At 41.6% G+C, this 25,155-nt stretch overlaps 1 protein-coding gene across 3 annotated transcripts in view; it reads left to right on the forward strand.

Moving 5' to 3' along the window:
- LOC126282061 (DET1 homolog) overlaps positions 1-25,155 on the forward strand; it is a 52,900-nt gene that overhangs the window by 1,292 nt on the left and 26,453 nt on the right. The window contains exons 2-4 of one of the 3 annotated variants that reach the window (XM_049981504.1): positions 23-306; positions 12,312-12,518; positions 19,768-20,206. In XM_049981504.1, coding sequence (XP_049837461.1) covers positions 23-306; positions 12,312-12,518; positions 19,768-19,861 — 585 coding nt within the window. In that variant the 3' untranslated portion in view covers positions 19,862-20,206. Of the gene's footprint in view, positions 1-22; positions 307-12,311; positions 12,519-14,380; positions 14,597-19,767; positions 20,207-25,155 lie in introns of those variants that run through there. The other 2 variants (XM_049981503.1, XM_049981502.1) reach the window with 2 other exon arrangements.

Here is a 25,155-nt window from a genome sequence, read left to right on the forward strand (position 1 = left end):
AACCATTCCTTCTCTGATTTAGTTTAGGGCACTCCGAATGTGGAGGATGCAGCTTCTGGATGAGAATCATCTGCTTGTCAAGTATGCAAGTGAAGATATTGTTACATTAAAAGCAACAGAGGCCAATGCTCAGTCATCCTTTTTTGTGGTGTACAATATCGTTACTACTGAAGTTATAGCTGTGTATGAGAATACATCTGAAGAACTCCTTGAGCTGTTTGAAAACTTTTGTGATTTATTTCGAAATGTAAAGTTACATTCGGAGTCACAATTTACTTGCTCTCCATCCAACAACATATATGCAAGGTAATTTATTTCTTAACTTATAGCAATTGGTGAGATCAGTTCATAATAAGGAAAGGAAAGAGTTAAGCAAAACCCTTCTCACTGGGGTTGTAGGAGAAAAGGTGGGCATTAATTAAGATTTCTGTTCATATAGCGCACAGTTTTAAATGTGAATGTATTTGGGCCAATTCATTCTCTGATAGTGAATGTAAAAATTATTACTAGATTATAAATTTTGGGTTTATATTTTTTTTATATGAGCAGTGAGGACTCTCAAATTTGTCTCCAGAGCTTTCAAACAGGTTAAAGTGTTGGTATCTCTTCTGCTATGGGCTGCTGTTGGCAGCTCATTTCCATTTGTCATAGTTAATCAGTTGATAGTAGGACTATACAGTAGCCAGTGATAATCAGTGAATCTAATGACTTTTTTTGGCAGAACATATGAATTGATTACTTTTGTTTTCGATACAGATAGTGCAAGATTGACATTTATTGATCTGGCTATTACAGATCAGGCCTATGCAGTTGGTTATTGGTTTTTCGTATTTGTCTTGCATGTTACATAGATTATGACAAGATTTGTTGGGGTATTGTTTTGTATTTCAATGTTATAACTTCGTAATGAGTTGTCAAAGTCAGCAAATGTCACTGGAGGAAAACTGGCTATGGTAATGGACTGATACATAGTGTAGACCAATGATTGTTTCTAAAACTTGGTGCATTTTTTTCGAAATGTCCTAATTTACGAGACTGTGGTTATGTAAGAACTTAAGACTTCATTTAAATGTTATGAAATATTATTATAATAGAGAGAAACATTCCACGTGGGAAAAACATATCTGAAAACAAAGATGATGTGACTCACCAAACAGACACACAAACACACACAAAATTCAAACCAACGGTTGCTTCATCAGGAAAGAGGGAAGGGGAGGGAAAGATGAAAGGATGTGGGTTTTAAGGGAGAGGGTAAGGGGTCATTCCAATCCCGGGAGCGGAAAGACACCTTAGGGGGGAAAAAAGACAGGCACACACACACACACACACACACACACACACACACACACACACACACACACACACACAGTCACAAGCAGACATGTCTCCCGGGAAGGTATACACACACACACACACACACACACACACACACACACACACCCATCCGCACATAGTTACAAGCAGACATGTCTCCCGGGATTGGAATGATTCCCCACCCCCTCCCCCAAAACCCACATCCCCCCATCCTACCCTCGCCCCCCCCCCCCCCCCCCCCCAACGAAGCAACTGCTAGCCGCGAAAGCCTGAACCTTGTGTGTATGTTTGTGTATCTTATCAACCCGCCGGAGCCTCCGCCGGCCGCGTAGTGTCTTTCCGCCGTCTACCTAACCTTTGTAACCTCTTAGTTCATCCCTATGAAATCCCCAAACCACCTTCCCTACCCTTGTAACCGCCCCCGGTGTAAAACCTGTCCCATGCACCCTCCCACCACCGCCTACTCCAGTCCTGTAACCCGGAAGGTGTACACGATCAAAGGCAGAGCCACGAGTGAAAGCACCCACGTGATTTACCAACTGACCTGCCTACACTGTGAAGCTTTCTATGTGGGAATAACTGTCCATTCGCATGAATGGACACAGGCAGACAGTGTTTGTTGGTAATGAGGATCATCCTGTGGCTGAACATGCCTTGGTGCACGGCCAGCACATTTTGTTTGTGGTCTAAACATATAACAAGGTGTTTTGCATCAAGGCGGACTCAACTTCTGATATTGTTGTTGGTCTACATCTACATCCATACTCCACAAGCCACCTGACAGTGTGTGGCAGAGGGTACCTTGAGTACCTCTATCGGTTCTCCCTTCTATTCCAGTCTCGTATTGTTTGTGGTCTTGAAATCAACCTACAATAAATGATACTTTAAGCTCTTTGGCTGTTGTTTCATTGTGGTTAAGATCCCATGAACTGTGGCTAGTAGTTTTCCTCATAAATTTAATCTACATGGCTTCTAAGTGTTTCCTTGAACTTGATTGCAAATGTTCGCACTGAGCTACAATAACAGAACACTAGTCAAGCTAAGACTCTTCTGTGTAATCTATTCATCTTATTTGCTTGTGGACTTGTGTTGTTCTGAAAACCTTGTTGATAATTGCATGTTGTGTTGTAGTTTTGTGTGATAACATGTAAGTATCCTAAAAAGAATTTATTTGCTCTGTTATTGAAATATCTGCATATAAATTTTGCTTTTATCAAAGTTTTCCTCCTTGAGGGTGAATTTACTTACTTTTGGTAACAAAAACGTTTTTGCTGTGATATTTAGTTATATTGATGTCAGTGTTAAACAGAAACCTTGCCATACTCAAACGGTAACTTCTGTTCCTAATTTCATAGAGCTCACATTTTCCCTGAATAATTTATATACTGATTGTATAACTTGATTAGGCATTTCATCGACTAGCTAATTCATTATGTCAGGTGTTTCCATATAACCATTGAATGCTGTGTGTATTTCTGTATTAAATTCTCTATGTTGTTGAATCAAATATTTTAGATCAATATAGGCTTCATAGTGAGACCTACCTTAGGAAAATAGTTTATTTTTCACTTACAGATATTCATAGTTAGTTTGAAGTTTTGTTTTGTTTTGGAAAAAGTTTTATATTGTCTCCTTAACCTGTGTTCCTCAGTATAGTTTTCACAGTCCTTAAGATTTTGTTTTTTTTAATTACTGGTATAATAATTACTTTTTGCCAAGGTGATGGTGGTTCTTCTTCTCCTGCCCATATTTATTAGCAGTCCAAGAAATTTTGAGTTTAGTCTGCAATCAACATAATTGCTGATGATTTGGGAATGCAGCTGGTAGCCATTTACTGTGACACATGGTCTTTCATCTAGGCACCTACCAGACATCTTCAAGTGAGCTGACAAAGACTGACATTAACAACCCATGTCACACAATTTATAACCAATGGAAGACATTGGTGATGTCTGTTGATATAAATTTGTTTTGGAGAAAAATAGTTATTTATCCTCTTTAATGTGATTCCCCTTCACACATGTATTTGATGTTGTTTACAGCCATGACTGGTTTTGAGGAGCTCAAGGCTTCATCACCAGGCATATGTGGTGAAAATATTTATCAGTGGTCATCATGTGAGCACAATAATGAAGCCTTGAGTGTGCCTGTAGCCATTAATAAACATTAAATACTGCTGTGTGAAGCTGCTATCTTAATAAAGAAAATAAATATTTCCACAACACGAGTAGCCGATGTCACACCTCTAGGGCTGTACTCCCATGTTGTCATAAAGTACCCAGTACACCAGGAACATTTCAAGATTTGCAAACAGTTTATTGAAATGTGTCCAATTTTAAGTCCCTCTTCCGCTGCTGCTTTATTATTGTTAACAAAACTTCAGTGTTGAGTTTAATTCTGCCTCAAACATGCTGTTGTTGTTGTCTTCAGTCAGAACACTGATTTGACATACCTCTCCACACTACTGTATGTTGTGCAAGCATCTCCATCTCTGAATAACTAGTGTAACCTATCGTTTTGAACCTGCTCACTGTATTCACCTGTTGGCCCCACACACACTTGCCTCCAACCCTAAATCAGTGGTTCCTTGATGTCTCAGAATGTGTCCTATTAACTAGCCCCTTCTTTTTATCAAGTTGTGTCACAAATTGCTTTTGTCCCCAAATCTGTTCAGTACCTACCAATTAGTTGGATTCTCTTCGTGCCAGAACTCTAATCTATGTTGAAGCAAATTATTCTTTGACTTTGTGACACTTGGCATGTTGACCATAAAGTTCGGAAATAGTTTACCTTTGATTTTCTATTAATCACATGTTCATTGATATGACAGCCTATGTGCCTACTGTTTCACCCGAATGGCACATTCAAACTCACAAATTTAATGTTTCTCTGTAAGTCCACCATTATATTAGATAGTTGCAGGACCTCGGCTGCTCAATATAAAATGTCAAACCAAAAACATCTACAACCGTAGAATGGTGGCATTGGCTGCTCATGTTGTTTAAATATTCATTTTCTGTATTATGATGAGCCATCAGAAAAGGGAAACTAGAAGAAAAGAGAGATAAAATTAATAATTTTGTTTGTAGTTTAGAAAGGGATCCAAAAAAAAAAAAAAAAAAAAAAAAAAAAAAAAAAAAAAAAACAACTATTCATTATTACAGCACTTCAGCCAAGATGTCAACTCACACGGCTGTATTTAATTTTGTCTTCAGAAGTGTCTGTAGTTGTGTACTTTTGAAATGCTTTTTGTTTTTCTTCTATGATTATGACAATTTTCTCTCTTCAAATTATTGGTCTTTTCTGTTGTCATGGAGGTTTTAAAACGCCTTGTTTTAGAATTTTACAGCTGTTTCAATATTCATCATTTATGTGGCCTGCTGCTTCAGAATTCTGTATTAAAAATTTTATCTCCCTTTGTGTACAGCTATCTAATGTTGTTTTGATTTATTAAGTTTATTTTGAACATTTTAAAATGATGATGTCAGTTTTTAGAAGATAAATAAATGCCTTTCAGCATTAGCAGTCAGTGATCTATAGTGCAACAAGAATTTTCATACTGATGTCTAGGTTTTATGTCAGTTTCATCAGAGAGTAATTCAGATTAGTTTAACAAGAAACCTTGTCATTTGTGATACTGGATACTTCCGCACCACAGCATTAGTTTCTGCCTTAAAATCTATGAAAAAGCTGTGGCATTCTCAAATGACACCAAAAACAAATGAAACAACTCCTGAAAATCAGTCAGATGCCAATCACCAGTCAAGAGTTCTTACTTCTAACAGAGTACCCAGGACAGACCAGAAATCTTCAGACATCTTACAGAACTGTGGTGTCAGAAACAGAGAAAGGTGTAGGTACGGGGCAGTTGGCACATATAAATGGTAAAGCTGCTTCCTGGTTGATGGGAATATGCCAGGTGACATCTGACAACGATGACAATGATGATGATGATGATGATGATGATCATAGGTTACATTGTCAAATATTGTGCCAAGGGGACATAAGGAAGTGGTGGCCTATACAAAATGGGACAATGAAGATAATGTCTTGATGGTACAATACAAAAATTTGTATCGTGATCACTGTTAAATGTTGTCTAACCTACTGATTAATAAACAGCTCTAGTGAATTTCTCTGCTGTCTACATTTCCTACCACTAGTTTTGTGTGGTCATTCCACCGTAAATATAAATCAGGTTTGATATTGTGTGAACTTGTATTTTGTTCAGTAATGCTGAAGTGTATTGAAAGCCTTCAAGAATTCAAAGAATGCAGCATTTACATGAGACACATCATACAACATTTTGTGAAAGAACAGAGGAAGAAGAAGAGTTTCAAAGTTTGTAGAGTCCACATTGATTCCTATTAAAGAGAAGACATTTGGTTTCTTAAGTAATATGATACATTAGCATAAGACGTTCCATAATTCTGCAATGATATAGATTTATAGCTTTGTGCATGTCAGACGACCCTTTTTGAAAACCTACATTTGGTTTGGACCAAAATTGCTTTAGACATGTCATCACTTCAACATTCTATGATACACTGCTGCCAGAATTGGAGCACGTTCTTTTAGACAACATATGGAGAACTGCACAGGATTACTATCAGGTCCCGTTGTATTTCCTCTGTTGAGCAATTTTAATTGATTTCACTTCTCTGATCGTGTATCTCAATATTTTTGATTCATTTGTTGATTGGCAGAAGGAACAGTAGTTTTAAAAGGCAGAAGTCCTTATTTTGACCTCATCTCCGTCATTATTCATTGCGGTGCCAGCTTAGGACCAATGACGGGGTCGGGTGTTCTTTTATTGTCGGTGCACAAAGTTTCAAATACCGGCTAGATGGCCATTGTTCGGTCTTCACAGCTGACCTCTTTGCCCTCTATCAGGCTGTTCTTTACGTCTGCCACCATCGAAATTCTGCTTATGTCATCTGCTCCGATTCTCTGAGCGCCATCCAGAGCCTCAGTGATCCGTATCCGGTTCACCCTTTTGTGCACCGGATCCAACGCTCTCTTCAGCAGCTGGTGGATGACAGGTCTCCAGTTAGCTTTATGTGGGTTCCTGGCCATGTCGGTATCCCTGGGAACGAAGCTGCAGATGCCGCGGCCAAGGCTGCGGTCCTCCAGCCTCGGACGGCTTCTTGTTGTGTCCCTTCATCAGATTGTAGCACGATCATTTGTCGGCGCATTTTATCGCTGTGGCATGCCGATTGGGCTGCACTTAGGGACAACAACCTTCGGGCCTTGAAACCTCTTCCCATAGCTTGGACGTCTTCCTCACGTCCTTCTCGGCGGGAGGAGGTCGTTTTGGCCCAGCTACGAATTGGACACTGCCAGTTCAGCCATCGCCATCTGCTGACGGCAGCGCCAGCGCCGTTCTGTCCATGTGGGCAATTGCTGACGGTCCGCCACATTTTAACGTCCTGTCCAGATTTTACTACGCTGCGTCTTGATCTTGGCCTGCCATGTACTCTGGATGCCATTTTAGCAGATGACCCAGGAGCTGCTGCTCGCGTTCTTCATTTTATCAACTTGACACACCTGTCTAAGGACGTTTGATTATGCTGTAGTTTTTTAATCCTGTGTTTGTTAATACGTCTTTTATAGTGTTGTCCCTTTTAGTTGCTGTTTTAACCTTGTGCCTCGCGGTACATTTCTAAATTAGTCAGGGCGCTAATGACCATTGTAGTTGTGCACCCTGAAACCACAAAAAAAAAAAAAAAGCTGTGCCAGTATTGTCACTGAGCAACTGACATTGTTGAATTCTGCTGTGACATTTGTCTCCCTCCCTCCCCCCCCCCCCCCACCCCCCTCACATTTGGAGCACTTTTGGGGCTCTTCTGTGGGAGGTTCTGGGTTCGAGGGGATGAGGAAGTGGCTCTGGTCATTTGCTTCTGTACCAGGTTGGGAGGGAAGTTGCGGGATGCGAAAGCTGTTTTCAGGTTGTTGGTGTAATTGTCCAGGGATTCCAGACTGGAGCAGATTCGTTTGCCATGAAGACCTAGGCTGTAGGGAAGGGACCGTTTGATGTGGAATGGGTGGCAGCTGTCATAATGGAGGTACTGCTGCTTGTTGGTGGGTTTGATGTGGACAGACGAGTGAAGCTGACCATTGGACAGATGGAGGTCAACGTCAAGGAAAGTGGCATGGGATTTGGAGTAGGACCAGGTGAATCTGTTGGAACCAAAGGAGTTGAGGTTGGAGAGTAAATTCTGGAGTTCTTATCCACTGTGAGTCCAGATCATGAAGATGTCATCAATAAATCTGTACCAAACTTTGGGTTGGCAGGCCTGGGTCACCAATAAGGCTTCCTCTAAGCGACCCATGAATAGGTTGGCGTCTAAGGGGGCCATCCTGGTACCCATGGCTGTTCCCTTTAATTGTTGGTATGTCTGGCCTTCAAAAGTGAAGAAGTTGTGGGTCAGGATGAAGCTGGCTAAGGTAATGAGGAAAGAGGTTTTAGGTAGGGTGGCAGGTGATCGGCGTGAAAGGAAGTGCTCCATCGCAGCAAGGCCCTGGACATACGGAATATTTGTGTATAAGGAAGTGGCATCAATGTTTACAAGGATGGTTTCCGAGGGTAACAGATTGGGTAAGGATTCCAGGCATTTGAGAAAGTGGTTGGTGTCTTTGATGAAGGATGGGAGACTGCATGTAATGGGTTGAAGGTGTTGATCTACGTAGGCAGAGATACGTTCTGTGGGGGCTTGGTAACCAGCAACAATGGGGCGGCCGGGATGATTGGGTTTGTGAATTTTAGGTAGAAGGTAGGGGTGCGGGGTGTTAGTGGGGTCAGGAGGTTGATGGAGTCAGGTGAAAGGTTTTGTAGGGGACCTAAGGTTCTGAGGATTCCTTGAAGCTCTGCCTGGGCATCAGGAATGGGATTACCTTGGCAAACTTTGTATGTGGTGTTGTCTGAAAGCTGACGCAGTCCCTCAGCCACATACTCCCTACGATCAAGTACCACGGTCATGGAAACCTTGTCCGCCAGAAGAATGACGATGGATCAGTCAGCTTTCAAACCATGGATAGCTTGGGCTTCAGCAGTGGTGATGCTGGGAGTAGGATTAAGGTTTCTTAAGAAGGATTGAGAGGCAAGGCTGGAAGTGAGAAATTCCTGGAAGGTTTGGAGAGGGTGATTTTGAGGTAGAGGAGGTGGGTCCCGCTGTGATGGAGGACGGAACTGTTCCAGGCAGGGTTCCATTTGGATAGTGTCTTGGGTAGTTGGATCATTAGGAGTAGGATTAGGATCATTTTTCTTCGTGGCAAAGTGATATTTCCAGCAGAGAGTACGAGTGTAGGACAGTAAATCTTTGACGAGGGCTGTTTGGTTGAACCTGGGAGTGGGGCTGAAGGTGAGGCCTTTGGAAAGGACAGAGGTTTTGGATTGGGAGAGAGGTTTGGAGGAAAGGTTAACTACTAAATGAGGTTGATGTGGTTCCAGATTGTGTTGATTGGAATTTTGAGGTATTGGAGGGAGTGGAGCTGGAAGTGGGAGATTGAGTAGATGGGAGAGACTGGGTTTGTGTGCAATGAGAGGAGGTTGAGGTTTCCTGGAAAGGTTGTGAAGGGTGATTGAGTTGCCTTTCTGGAGGTGGGAAACCAGGAGATTGGATAGTTTTTTGAGGTGGAGGGTGGCATGCTGTTCTAGTTTGCGGTTGGCCTGTAGGAGGATGCTCTGAACAGCCGGTGTGGATGTGGGAGAGGAAAGATTGAGGACTTTTATTAAGGAGAGGAGTTGACGGGTGTGTTCATTGGCTGAGTTGGTGTATAGGTGAAGGATTAGGTGGGTGAGGACAATGGATTTGTTCAGTTTGGAACTGGTATAGGCACTGATGGAAAGAAGGATTGCAGCCAGAGAACTTTAAATGTGAGGCCTTTGGGGGTAATGCCAAATGTCAGACAAGCCTGAGAAAATAAAATATGGGAGCGTAATCTGGCTAGGGCCAAGGCATGTTTGCAGAGGGAATGTAAATAAAACTCAATTGGGTCGTTGTGGGGGTGTTGTGAGCCTGACATGATATTAGAAGGTGGAAAGTGTAACATGAGGCTAAAATGAAAATAAAAATAAATGGAGAGAGATAAAGGTGAACTAGAAAGCAACTGGAGATCTGGAGTGAAAAAAGGCGAAAAAGTGTTGGTTAAAGTTGGGCTATGTTAATCCTGTGGTGAACTTGGGTTGGTAGACAGCGATGTACACAAAGGTTAGGTGGTTGTGTTGCCGCCAAAACACGTTAAAGGGTGGAGAAATTCGGGAAAATTTTGAAAAAACTGTGTGTAAATGTATTAAAAGGAGTTTTTGTGGTGGCAGATGATGAAAATGAGGCTAACAATTGTCTCACGAAGAAATAATGACGTTAAAACCTTTGGGAAGCAGCTAAAAATTATCAGTGATTTGGGAAAATGGAAATGGAAATAAAGCGAAAGTTATTAGAACTATCCAAAATGGTTGTTTAATAGGTGAAAGGAACTATTTGTGAACTGGAAACTGTGAATTTTATAGCAGCGGTAGTGTTGAAAGCGGAATTTTTTGTTATTGTTTGGAAGTGGGTTACGTATTATTGAGTATATATAGGTGGGATAAAATTGTATAGTAGATTATGGTAAAAAGGAGAAGGTGAATACAAAGTGAAACTACTTGCAAAAACAGAAAGAGAAAATAAGATGACAGAAAAGATTTCGAAATGCAACAGTGACAATAACAAACGTAATTGTTGGGTTCAAATTAATGATATGAATATAATAGAGGGAAACATTCCATGTGGGAAAAATATATCTAAAAACAAAAATGATGTGAATTACCAAACGAAAGCACTGGCAGGTTGATAGACATACAAACAAACACAAACATACACACAAAATTCAAGCTTTCGCAAGCAATGGTTGCTTCATCAGGAAAGAGGGAAAGACGAAAGGATGTAACTCTTTGCCTTTACAAATGTCTGCTTGTGTCTGTGTACGTGCGGCTGGATGTGTGTGTGCGCGTGCGCGCTCGCTCGCTCGCACGAGTGTATACCTGTCCTTTTTTCCCCCTAAGGTAGGTCTTTCCGCTCCCGGGATTGGAATGACTCCTTACCCTCTCCCTTAAAACCCACATCCTTTCGTCTTTCCCTCTCCTTCCCTCTTTCCTGATGAAGCAACGGTGTGTTGCGAAAGCTTGAATTTTGTGTGTATGTTTGTGTGTCTATCGACCTGCTAGCGCTTTTGTTTGGTAAGTCACATCATCTTTGTTGTTAATAAAATAGAAAGAAACTTCCATGTGGGAAAAATATATTAAAAACAAAGATTCCAAGACTTACCAAGTGGGAAAGCACCGGTAGACAGGCACAATAAATAAAACACACACACACACACAGAGGCACAACAGAGTGTGTGTGTGTGTTTGTGTGTTTTATTTATTGTGCCTGTCTGCCGGCGCTTTCCCACTTGGTAAGTCTTGGAATCTTTGTTTTTTATATATAGTGTTGTGTAATGTTTTGTCTAATGTAATATTTTGTATACGCACCTTTTATTAACCTGACACGTTCCACATCATTGCGAAGTGTTGTATTCATGATCTATGGAACAAGTACTAATCTAATCTAACCATGTCAAATGAATACTACTTAACTGAAGTCCAGCCCCGAAAGCTCTCCACCATGCTGTCATTTGACAATGGCAAGTACATTGGCACTTAGTTACCAAAAATCATGAAAAGTTTTTTCCGACTTTTACACGATGCTCTAATAAACATTTGAATGGGTATAGTGTACTATATTTTAATATATGTTGTGTACAAATACATATATGTAATATATAAAGAGGAAATTTTAGCAAAAATTTCAGAATTCTTGACTGTTTTACATTAAATTTAACATCTCAAGACATTCTTGATTAAAACTGTGAAATACTGTTATTAAAGCTAACATCCTCACTGATCCAGCAACTGGATGGGTGTCCCTAATACCCTGTATACCAATGATCCCAACATGTTAACCCACTCATTTTAAGCAACTTCAATTCTGCATTAAGGTTTTGTTTGCAGTAGCAATAAACAAGGTTCAGGGGAGATGGGGGGGGGGGGGGGGAGGATGTGATGTGATGTGATGGAAGAGATGGGAGGGGGGAGTGATGGACAAAGGAAGAGGGGAGGGGGAGGAGATGGACAAAGAGAGGAAGTACAAGAAGATGGACAGAGATAGGGTGCAGGAGCAGGTTAGAACATGTATACAATTTTAGTCCATATTTCGCAACTTTCAGCATTTCTGTGTTTGCTACTGGAGAATATAGACTTGTCTCTTATTACTTTGTCTCCAGTAGCTGTGATATTCTTTTAGTATCAAGTTTGAAGCTCTACAACATGATCTTCAGGCACTTTTAATTCTAAAATCAATACTGTGTACCACCACTACTATACCTGGTCGCACAGCATCCTCTGGTGTAATTACTATATAAGTGGAAAATTCATCTAAAATGCTAAAAATGGTTAAAATGATTCCATTGCTGAACCATATTTTGCAGTTGTTGTTAAATGATTGGGCATGAGCTGAGACAGAAGAAACGAGTTGACCAGTATTGTAGCTGTATTGTGTAGCTGTGCCCCTGTATGTGTGCATGTTCTGAATAATGTAAGTTCCTAATTAGCACTTTCATATTCCAGTTCTTGCTTATATACATAGGTAGTGCTAACCATATCCATTTGATGTTATCTTTACTCATCACATAGTTTTAGTCTGATGCCACTTTCACCAATGTTGCCTTTTACTATGTCGCTGTATTATAAGTTAATGACTTTTCTGTACTTTACTTTATTTGATTGCAAGGTCATGTAAAGAAGAATACCCAGATAGGCTTTATACCTACTGTCATGTAATTTTGGTGAGAATAAGCTGTGGCCCACGTAATGTATCATGAAGTTCTCTCTTTAGTGGTCTTTTACTGCATTATATCTCGTGCAGAATTTTCTAGTTTTGCATTTATTTTTAATGAAACTGATGTTTGCGATACAGGGTGATCCAGCAGCGTTGTAAGCAAACATTTGTGAGTGCACGGTTTGGTGGTGTAACAGAGGCAACCAAACGAATGTTAACACAACTACCAATCAGCGCTCAGTCGTACAGCTGCTCTCCATATCTAGATCTGTCACTCTTTAGTTATGATGATAAATGGGTCTCTGTTATGGAGCGACCAAAAGCTTGTGGTGAACATCCCATCAGGTAAGCTGCATCACTTTTTAGAAAGTGCCGTTTTATAGAAGTATATTTCATTTTTAAAATGAATAGAGACTGTGAAATTGTTCAAAATATAGTGTATCATTATCGTAGTTTTGACATACAGTAAATGTATTGTATCCGAGGTTTCAACTCAACATGTCACAAAAAAAGTGACCGTGATTACAAACTCTTGTCAGCAGTCCGTGGGCTGTCATTGTGTACTAAAATTCTGCATGGGGAGCGTGACAACACAAAGTAAATTTGGAATACAGTGTTCCCAATTACCACCCTGAAGGCATGTGACTGTCGACATAGCCGACTTGCGGAACCATAACACCTTACCGTCACACTTTATGTCAACATGTGCCATGGTTCTCGTAATGAGCTGTTGATGCAGTACTGTGCCAACCAGCAGTGCATTATTTGTATCCAGTATTCAAACAGCAGTCAAGTGCTGCTAGACCACTCCACCATCCACTGGACAGCTGTCAACATCGTCAGCCCACCTCTGTGCCAGCCAGCACTGCAGGCTTCACAGGCCAATGCCAGCCACAGCCACAAGGGCCTATGTTGCCAGCTTCTTACTCAGCTCATAGTCTGTCAGCACCACCAAGCCACCACACTGATGCGAAGATGATATGCCACAGCATTGCTTCGGTGTGGGCTGCAGGATCACCACCTGATCATCCCTGAGGAAGAGGAGTGCCATGGGTCGACACTGGGCTGCATTGGAAAATGAGAGCGTGCACCTGTAATTGCTGCAGCTTACTGATGAGTTTACAAGCTTGCCATCTGTCTTGCTGCAGCCACCTTCACCTTTGATGGACCCCCTTTGCTCTTGCCAACCCTTCAAACTGACAATGCCCAGGTGGGAGAGCCATTACCCTCATGACAACTTGTACAACTACTCTTCCACCCCTCCATATACCCCTGACTTGCTACATTTTTACGTCCAATTTGGGGAAGGGGGAGGGGCGGGCGGTAGCAACAGTCTATCTTACAGCACTGCTAAATTTTTATGACAGCAGTAGGGTTGGCAAAGATGCTGAAGTCATTGGCAGAGCCAGTAAGTAGCAGAATCTGTTTTTGTACCGTCTTGTTTCTGTTTTTCTTGATTTTGTGTTTTTCCCTTTTTACCCTTTCTGTGTAAAATATATAAAGTATTACAGCGAATCTGTGTTCAGGAAGTATATACAAGAGTAAATAGGAAATGATTATTTACATAATAGGTAACTGAAGACATTATTATAGATTGAGTTCTGCAAGGGTTGACACTAGTACACAGGTAGTTTGACATCCACAGAGCACCTTAGGCATGTGTGGAGCTTTTCTTTTTTCATTACTGTGCTACTCTTCTACTGCTTATTTTATTTTCCAGTTGGGTAGTTGTAAACAATTGTGACAGTTCTGACAAAGTGAAATGTAGGTCAGTGTTACAACAGTATCTTATGGTCTGAATTTATCTTTCCATTATATGACACTGACTCAAAGCAGCAATTCGCTGAAGGCACCACACAGATAGAAACAAGTAATTCCATCTGATTTCATCAGTTAAACCACACCATATTTTCCATGTAACAGTGCACATGCTAGCAGAAAATCCGCCTTGGATAACTGTCAGAATCAATGTAAAGGAGAACATATTAGGTGCTAAGTAGCTTTATGGAATATTGTAAATGCACTAAAAGATACAGATTGTAGTTGGGAAAGTGCCTACAGTTAAATAAGTTAGTGATATTGAGGGACTCGTGGGGTATAATACATTAGATAGATCTCTCGTGGTGAGAGCTTCAGTTTAAAGTTTAAGTGATAGTTCTCAGATTGTTGCAGGCATTATAATGTGACTGATGTGATTCTGCCACCAGCTGCCAACTCAGCTTTGGTCGATCAGCCCCACTGAGCCACCATGGTGCTGCACAGACAGTTCACCACAGCTTCACTTTGCAATGGGCTACCTGATTGATGTCTCACCATGCCTCAGGAACACGAACACTGTTGGTCGATGCCGGGCAACACTACCAGAACACAGCATGTACCTGTAACTGATGTAGCTTGTTGGAGTAATAAAGAGTTATATGCACACCGTCTGACTTGCTGCAGCCACCTTCAGCTGTGACGGACTCCCACAGCCCTTGCCAACCCATCGAATTCACTGTTCCCAGGGGGGAGAGTTGCCATTTACAATTAGAAGAAAGGCTCTACCAACCCTCCATAGTGATCACTCCACCCACAAACAGCTGCAACTGCATGCTTTCACACATTTATGTAATGTCATGGGTTTTGGAGTGATGAATTCCCGCCGGAGATGAGACTTAATTGTGCATCCGCTCTGAAGGTGATGGGTTTATTGCCCATTGACGTGAATCAATTATATGAATGCATGGTGTCTGTTGTTTCGGACAGGGACATGGACATGGACATAGACTGTGGATAGGTGGTGCCAGGTGGGAATGTCAATCAGCAGGAAGATGTGCCGAAGTAGTCCATATAATTGTGATAAATGTTGTCTCCTGACTGAGGGAGGTGGCGCTGTTGTTAGTACACTGGATTCGCATTCAGGAGGACAATGGTTCAAACCCGCATCCGGCTGTCGTGATTTAGGTTTTCCATGATTTCCCTAAATCACTTCAAGCAAATGCTGGGATGGTTCCTTTGAAAGGGCATGGCCAACATCCTTCCCTAATCCAATGGGACTGATGACCTCACTGTTTGGTTCCGTCCCCCAAATAAATCAACCAACCAACCAGCTGTTTCCTGGTGGTGCAGTGGTCAATGCAACTTGCCTAGCAAGCAGGAGAATCTCGGGGTCGAATCCCGGTCCAACACATTTTCACTCACTGCCACTGATTCCACATACAGTCCTAATGCATGTGACATCAACAGTCCCTTTCCTTTCTCTCCCCCCCTCCTCCATCTTCCATTTACATAATATGTACCATAGCTGCAGAGTTAGTGTGGTGTCTGTTCTTTTGGACATACCTGAAAGAACAGACACCGCACATTCATTTTACACTGTAATTTTTATTTATTTATTTGTGTATTTTTTTAAAGAAAACTGTTACATGAAAAATGTATATTTGCATAGGTACAGCAACATAATCACCATCAGAATTGAGACACTTGTCATAACTTGGGATGATCTTTTGTAGTCTATGTCAAAGAAATCTGTAACATGGGAGTGGAACCAGCATGTGAGAGTCATTTTCAGCTCTTCATTATGGTGAATATGCTGATTGGAAGCTAGGAATTTCTTAAGATGCAAGGAAAGATGGATATCACTTGGAGTGAGAGCAAAACTTAAAGGTGGATGATCAAACGTTTCTCAGCTGAGCTACTTCAGAACAGTTGCGCTCTGAGCTGTATGTGGACATGAATTATCATGGATCAGAACAGCTCTGTAACAGTTGGCAGAGGGCAGGAAGTCGGTGAGCAGAATGCCTTTCCTGTCCAGTACACTGTACGCATCACTTTCCACACTGACACGGTCTGTTTAAACTGCACACTCTATTTGAATTTCATTTTCAGTGGAGATCCACTCTGATACCAATGCATCAACTGCTGCTTGGTTTCCTGGGTAAAGTGAGCAATCCAGGTTTCATCATCCATGAAGATCCTGTCGAGGAATCGGCAGGTGCTTAGTTGCAATTTTATGCAACAAGGCTCGTGCTATGTGCAGTATGTAGCTGCTGAGATCCATAATTACAGAGTTATAGTTCGCCGTATGTGATGCCATGCAAGGTTATCATTGACGAATGATGGTCCTCTCTTCAGTGAGGACTCTTTGACAACCTCAGAAAATTGTCTACACCAATAACATTGCTCATGACATCTGTTGCCCATACATCTCACCCAGGTGATGACAAATTTCAATTAGCACTCTGTTTTGTGCATTAAGAAACTATATTACAGACTGACACCCACAGTCAGTGGGAGCAAGAATAAGAGCCGTCATTGTCAGCCACTGCTGCAGTGCTCCTGACAATAGGCAGTGAGACTTGTCAAACTGTCATATGAATGTTACATCGTAGCTCTGGGGAAACTTAATTTTTGGGTGACCCATGTATAAGTCTAGTGTCACTGTGACTTAATGAAGCTTTGTTGTGGATATGATTCACTTCATTCATTCTTTCAAGGAGAACCTTCATGAATGTGCAACAAGAAGTCAGAATATACGTTAATAAAAATTGATGTAGTAATAGAAAGTTCTGGTTGAATGTAATATAAGAGTAAAGGTTGCAACTTACCAAATAGGATAGGGCTTTATTTGTCAAGAGGCACATTAACAAGGCAGAAATATTTGCTACACACACACACACACACACACACACACACACACACACACACACACACACATACCTGCTTGGCCCTGCTGTGCAAGATTAATATACCTTGTTGGCCGCAGTTCAGCAGCTTTTCTGGGGTGAGAGTTTGTGTGGGTTGTGAGTGTTTGGCGAAGGGGGTTAAGGAGGCAGGGAACAAGAGGGAAGGTTGGGGAATGGTGGTCAGCTGCTGTGTCGGAGGCAGCAGTTGCACGAAATAGGAATGTGGGAGGGAGAGTTAGCCAATATTTGTCTATCAAGGGGAGGAGAAATGGTGGTGTAAAATTCCTGATCATCAAATTTTGCTCCCATTCCCTGATTTAAATACCATACCGAACGCCTTTACAGTGCCTCATGAAGTGAGGGGGTGTTCCTAGGTGGGTACTGAATATAATTTGAGAGACAAGAAATTTGTGGCACAACTTGACTAAAAGAAAGGTTTGGTTGATAGGATACATTATGAGGTATCTCCTTTTTAATGCTGGAGGGAAGTGTGGGAGTAGAAATCACAGAGGGAGACCAAGAAGTGAATGCAGTAAGCTGATTCAGAAGGATGTAAGTTGCAGTTAGTTATTCGGAGATGAAGAGGCTTCCATGTGATATAGTACTGTGGAGGGCTGCATCAAACTAGTCTTCGGACTCAAGCCCACAACAACAGCAGCAGCAGCAGCAACAACAATAATAACAACATTACAAAAATAAATAAACAAAAAACACACAAAACATTGTTCAGAATTTTGCAGCAGAGCTGGTATGTGACTTGACTGCTTTCAGAGGTGACACTGCCTTTAATAGGCCTGGGTAAGAGTGTCTAGATTGGAGTAGGAACTAGGATGTGCTGGATGGGTGTATTGGCCAGGTCCAACACATAGGTCTTCTGCAGAGATATGTCCCATGTGTCAAGGGATTGGAAATGGGTGTGGTATAAAAAAGGACCAGAATATTGTATAGACTGGTTGAGGAAAGGAATACCACTTTAGAAAGAGTTGAAAGATTGTGGGTAAGATGTTCCTTATTTTGTGTGCACAATGATAAATGGTGAGAGCTCTCGCAAAGTATGTGCTTCAGTTGTTCCAATAAAGTATGATATTGGATGATTGGCATACGCCTCTGTAGCTGGTTCTCAGTGGTTTTATGAGGATTTGGGGAGTTTCAGTATATGATATGGGAAATCTGTCTGCATACAAGATTTAAGGGATATTTGCTGTCATGAAAGCCTTGGTGAGACCATCTTACTGAGCAAGTGATTTCTCGTCACTGCAAATGTGTCATCCATGGGTGGCCAGGTGATGTACAAATGAATTTGTTGTGGAAGGTACAACAATTGTCAAACTGCAGGTACTGTTGGAGGTTAATGGGCTTGATGTGGACAGAATATGGATGAAGCCATAAAACAGGCGTACATCAGGCGGCATCTAGAGCTGAGGATAACCAGGTGAAGCAAATGAGAGGACGTGTTGATATCGTGGAGGAATGAAATAGGGTACCTTGAATCTGATTACAAATCACAAAGATATCATTAATGAACCTGAACCAGCTAAAGGGTTTGGGTTTTGGAAAGTTAAGGTTTCGTCTAGGTTACCCAAGAGGTGCGAGTTCGTGTGCGCGTGCGCTCGTCAAGGTGGCTCTTTAATTTTTTTTGTTTGATTCCCTGCCACTCCTAATTTGGTTCCATTGCACAAAAAAATGAGTTGTTTGTAATTTGGTCTCAATAGAACAAAGAAGGGCTTGCACCCTTGATCCTTGTACTTGCCAAAAAAGAATGAAAAGAAAATTCACTTAAAAAATTCATATTTTTTTTAAATCTTGTATACGGTAACACAGAGGTAGCTGATTAACCTGTATATTCATTACTTTCAGTTTAATTACTAATGCCATATTAATTATAATAATAGAATCTGCAACACTCTTTTGTACAATGTTGTTATGTAAATACAAAGATAACACATTCAGTTTAAATTCTTGACTCTTTCAAAAAGTCTCTCGTCAGATACTAAAAATGTATGACAACATTCTGTAACACTCTGGAGTATGTATTACTTCTGTAATCTTATTTTACTTCATTTATTTATATGAAAGTAATGTATTGTAACTTCCTGGCAGATTTAAACTGTGTGCCAGATTAACACTCAAACTCGGGACCTTTCCCTTTTGCAGACGAGTGCTCTATCGACTGAGCTGCCCAAGCGTGACTCACGGCCCATCCTCGTAGCTTTACTTCAGTTCGTGCCTCATTTCCTAATGTGTTATAGTCCAGAATATCTATAATTTTCAGTATATTAGCTACATGTAGATCATTGACAAAATCTTTGTTTTAATGCCACCTCATCCTCACTCAAGTCAAACCTGGTAAAAAAAATTCTTATCTATTATACAAATAGTTCAATTCAATTATCTTAGATATTTGGAATTTGATTGATTACTACTTAAAACCTCTTGGGCCTTCATCAGATGATTCTACATCATGATTTGGTGCATTTTTTATATTGATTCATAAGGCTAATTAATATTAGAAAATGTACAGCTGTCAGATTCATGAGAAAGGTTCTATAAACTGATTTTTCAGTTTTTTAAGATACACAGAAATATTGTGATTGTCACTCTGATATTTAATGAATTTTGATAGGAAGATGAAAAAAATAAGCCTACACCACTTTGGTTTGCAGAAGGGGCATAGATCACCCATCAAGGAAAATACAGATAATACAGATTGATTTCTCTTCTTGCGGTGAAGTTCACATTCATCATGGTACACAAACATTTGTAAGCAATAATTGGCTTCCTCCATTTGCCTTGCATGAAGGACAGCGTCAAGAATACAAAAAAATACACCACAATATGATGCTTCCTCAAGAATTAATTAAGTAAATTTTTTAAAATACACCATATTTTTGTAGTTGCCTCCATTTCTCATACAAAGCTTCTAATTTCAGATTACAGTTTCTTGTTTCCTATGGCAGAATTTGTCCCAAGAAAGTCTCACCGCGCACAAAGCAAGGGCGACACTTCGTCAACCAGTTAAATTAAATACAGCAAATTGTGAAAGAAAGCTTATTTGACAGATGGAGTTTGCTTGCAGTTGTTTTATACAAATACTAATTGAACAATTGAATTATCCATCGTAAAATAACTGAAAGACATTATACTTGTTACGACTGGTGGCTACCCTCAAAGTTGAAAGACAAAGTGTGTTGCTCTGTTAAATGTAATGGCTCATCTTGCTCTGTCCTCTTTCTAACCATCTTAGGGTCACTGACTTCTCATTATTCCTGAACAGTATCATCTATGCAACGACAACACATTCAGTAAAAGAGACTGAAGTAAACAATGTGCCTACATTACGAAATGAATAAATTTTCTGTGAAGAAGTAATATTTTGTGGACTTGTTTTCTGAATTTTCAGATTTTGGAGGACTGGGGATACCTATTCCTTAATCCTACTGAAAGTAAATTTTACACAGCTCATTTTTAGATGTAACTGAGCCAAATCATGAAAAATTTAGAAAAAGTGGTGTGTGTGTGTGTGTGTGTGTGTGTGTGTGTGTGTGTGTGTGTGTGTGTGTGTGTGTGTGTGTGTGTTCTTCTATATTACTAACAAGAGAAAAACATTGGGGGGGGGGCCTCTGACTCCATGTTCAATCACATCCCAGATGTGTTCAGTCAGATTGAGATCTGACGAGTTGGGGGGCCAGCACATTAGTTGGGACTCATCACTGTGTTCCTCAAACCAGTCCACAACACTCCTGGCCTTGTGGCATGGCACATTGTCTTGTTGAAAAATGCCACTGCTGCCAGGAAATATGATTGTCTTGAAGGTATGCTGTGGTATATCGAGAGGTTGTAACAATGGAAAATTGTACTGAAATGCAGGAGGATCTGCAGCGAATTGACGCATGGTGCAGGCAATGGCAATTGAATCTTAATGTAGAAAAGTGTAATGTGCTGCGAATACATAGAAAGAAAGATCCCTTATCATTTAGCTACAATATGGCAGGTCAGCAACTGGAAGCAGTTAATTCCATTAATTATCTGGGAGTAAGCATTAGGAGTGATTTAAAATGGAATGATCATATAAAGTTGATCATCAGTAAGCAGATGCCAGACTGAGATTCATTGGAAGAATCCTAAGGAAATGCAATCCGAAAACAAAGGAAGTAGGTTACAGTATGCTTGTTTGCCCACTGCTTGAATACTGCTCAGCAGTGTGGGATCCTTACCAGATAGGGTTGATAGAAGAGATAGAGAAGATCCAACAGAGAGCAGCGCACTTCGTTACAGGATCATTTAGTAATCGCGAAAGCGTTATGGAGATGATAGATAAACTCCAGTGGATGACTCTGCAGGAGAGATGCTCAGTAGCTCGGTATGGGCTTTCGTTGAAGTTTCGAGAACATACCTTCACCAAGGAGTCAAGCGGTATATTGCTCCCTCCTGCATATATCTCGCGAAGAGACCATGAGGATAAAATTAGAGAGATCAGAGCCTACACAGAGGCATACCGACAATCCTTCTTTCCACGAACAATATGAGACTGGAATAGAAGGGAGAACCGATAGAGGCAGTCAAGGTACCCTCCGCCACACACTGTCAAGTGGCTTGCGGAGTATGGATGTAGATGTAGATGTACATGGTCTGCAACCAGTGTAAGATATTCTTTGGCCATCATGGTGCCTTGCACAAGCTCACCAGACCCATGGCTGTACACATGAATGCTCTCCAGAGCATAATGGAGCTGCCACCAGCTTGTCTCCATCTTGCAGTACCAGCGCCAAAAACTGTTACCCTGTAAGACGATGGATTCGTGCCCTCCCATCAGCATGATGAAAAAGACCATGCAATGCTCTGCAACTGAGCCAACATCCAGGGCCAGTGGACAAATGCCCATTTCAGTCGTAGTTGGTGATGTTAGGATGACACTTGCATGGGTCGCTGGCTGGGAAGACCCATCGTTAGGAGTGTTCAGTACATTATGTGTTCAGACACACTTGTACTGTGCCCAGCATTAAAGTCTAATGTTCGTTCCACCACAGTTTGCTGCCTGTCCTGTTTTACAGTCTGCCCAGCCTACGGCGTCCGACATCCATAATGAGAGGTGGCCGCCCAATCCCACAACGTCTCCATGTGGTTTCACCTTGGTTTTGCCACACATTGGAGACACTCACCACAGCATTCCTAAAACACTCAAAAAGTTGTGCAGTTTCTGAAATGCTCATGTCGAGCCTCCAAGCCATCACAATCTGCCCTGGGTCGAACTCAGATTGCGAGCCTTCCCCATTGTACACACAGACTCTCATTGATACTGCATGCACCATACATGTATCTGACTAACAGTCACTTCTCACCAGGTGACACTATCGCCTGGATTGTCTGATACTACTTGTAGGCTGGTGGTTGCAATGTTCTTGCTGATCAGTTTATGTGTTCTTATGCCACCTAAACGAAACACAGGAATTTAGCAAAAAGCCAGTACATACACAAAAGTTGCTGTTTACCCAGTTTTATTAAGTAGTTATTGTTTATTTCCCACTGGCAGAATAATGTGTAATGAATGCATTGGTATTTTTCAAAGAAAATAGTTGTTTATAGAAATAAAAACTGAGAACATGGTAAGGAAAGTTCTGGCAGAATGTACATAATTTAACAGTGAAGGAGACCCCTCACTAAATAGTATTAATCAAAAAGCTAGCAAAGCTTTCACTCTTTTACTTGTTCCTGACAATGACACAATGCTTTTAGTGTTCAGTGATTGGTCTCCTTTGCTCCCAAGTTATTTTTGTAACAACACAGACCTATTTACAAAACTTTTGCAAACATGCTGCCGAGGTGGGGGATTGTCTCTAAGTAGTCTTAGAGAAAAAAAACGGTAAGTCGCCAGGAAAAAATAGACCGACTGGATGACAGTTCGCCATACAAAATCTGAAATGAGAAACTGAGAGGAATTCAATCATGAAACCATGTGAGGTGGCAGAGCTGGCACAACGATTAACATACTGGACTCACTCTTGGGAGGATGACTGTTCAAATATTCATCCAACTGTCCAGATTTAGGTTTTCCATGATCTCCCCAAATTGCTCCAAGCAAATTCCTGCATGGTTCCTTCAAAAAGGCCATGCCAATTTCTTTCCCATCCCTTCATAATGCAAACTTATGGTCCGTCTCTCATGACAGGGTGTTTAACTCTAAGCTTGCTTCCTTCAGTCGTGAAGCCAAGAATCATCGGTAGCGTACATGCAAAACCTGAATGCTAATGGAGAGGAGTAATGAAGTACTAGTGTGTCACTGTGTGCAGACGGTAGCATCTCCAACTGGTAAGCTTTGGATGAAACAACACAACTAACAATACACTTTCCTCATTGCCTACGCTACTAGAGGGTCTTACCAACTGACACTATGCGCCCATGGTGTGGGTGTGACACTGTAGAGCTCTGGATGGCCAACCCTGATGTCATTGTCCGAGTCTGGCGGCGATACGAAATCCCTCCCCTTCTAATAGACATTTAGCATCACAAATGACTATACCTGTGTTACAGTTGCTGGGGCAGGAACGAGCATCGTGGGGGCAGCCCTGCCATTGGCTCCAACGGCATCTCAATTTCTCGTTGCCTTGGCCCTCTCGAGACTGCTCGAGGCTGTAATTACTGCTGAGGAATTGAGACTGGTGGTGACTGCAGTGTTGTAGGGAGTGACTCAATCTTCATGTATTGCAAGTCCTGTGCCAGTTAGGTTGTTGGCTGCTGTCACTGCTAGTAAGCTGTAACGAAACTGTGGCTGTGTCCAGGGGGCGAACCAAGGAGCACCGGCAGTTTCAGGGATGGGCTGAGACAGGTGTTGCTGGCAGTCCCCTTCACTGCCTGGGGGGGGAGTGATTAGCTGATGTGTATGTCGTGCCCACAACTGGATCCAGTGACTGATCGGGTACTCCCTCTCGTGAGCGACGAGGAACATTAGGCACTTCTTCTGGCCGAGAATGACACCCAATGCCCAACCTGACTTCCAGCCAGACATGCAAGCCCACATAGCAGAATGCTGCTGGTAGCACAGCTTTTAGCAGGATTCAGCAGACCCAAGAACTTGCGTGGCCTGCGCCCATTCAGAGGCCCAGCTGGGTTTTATCCATTGATTGGGTGGACCAGTAGGTGGTAAGAACCACTGTCGAGGTCTCAGCAGTGGTGATTGTGCATCAAATGCCCTCACCATCTGCTCCATTTCAGAGTTCTATGCAGAGTGGAAAAGGGGTGGTGGTCAGATGCTGTATTCCATTGCACTGGCAAAAAGCCCCAGATTCTGCTGAAACTTTCTGCGGCCCGTTGTCAGACACTAAAATGTGAGGAGCACCCTCTGTGGCGAAAATGGTAGCTAGTGCTCTGATCAAAGTTTGTGTAATTGTCAAAGAGATGTGTGCCACAGAAAGAAAATCTGAAAGCACATTCACCACCAGCAACCAGTTGCACTGTAAAAAAGATATGCAAAGTCCATGTGCAACTGTTCCAAGGGTACTGAGGCCTGGGTCAGAAGGAAACACTTTTTGCTTGGGAGGCCTGGTAGTGGGCACAAGCCTGACATGTACAAACTCATGATTGCACTGTTTGTCCCTGGCCAATAGATGTGGAACCCAGATGGAGCTTTTTTTCGAAGACACCACTGGGTGGGATGTATGTGGTGGCTACGTGGCATAGGGTGAACAGTGAAGCGATATTGAGCATCCTCTACATACAAGGGTACTCCCAGAACAACATTAAGCCTATGTTTCACAGAAAAATAATTTTGCAACACATGGTCTTCCGTATTTACTCGAATCTTAAGCCGCACTTTCTGTGTGTGTGTGTGTGTGTGTGTGTGTGTGTGTGTAATCCAAAAAACTGCTTGTGGCTTAGAATCGAGTGCAAAGCAAGCGGAAGTTCTGAAAAATGTTGGTGGGTGCCGCCACAACTAACTTCTACTGTCGAATATATGTAGCGCTACACAGGCGTGCTTTGTAGGCACAAAGATAAATACTGGCACCAAATCCTCTGCGTCAGTAAATAAATTTTAAAAAAAGGTGGAAGACGAGCTTTTTTCTCCGCTCCGAGTTTCGACCACTGCATTTTCATACGTTATCCAACGAAGTAAATACAAAGTTCATCTTCAAATGTAGCAGCACTTCAATGTACTACAAAAATCTGACTGGCAGGACTGTTTGGGATGTTTGTCAATATGTCCAACTCTATGTTCTGAATTTTATCCTACCTGTGGGAAGAGATGGTTGCTAATAGGAACTTTTATGAATCGTGAATCACATGCAGTATTCTCTTCACCATAAGAATAATACAAATATAAACAT

Source organism: Schistocerca gregaria, chromosome 7, assembly GCF_023897955.1.
Source record: "Schistocerca gregaria isolate iqSchGreg1 chromosome 7, iqSchGreg1.2, whole genome shotgun sequence".
Lineage (NCBI taxonomy): Eukaryota > Metazoa > Arthropoda > Insecta > Orthoptera > Acrididae > Schistocerca > Schistocerca gregaria.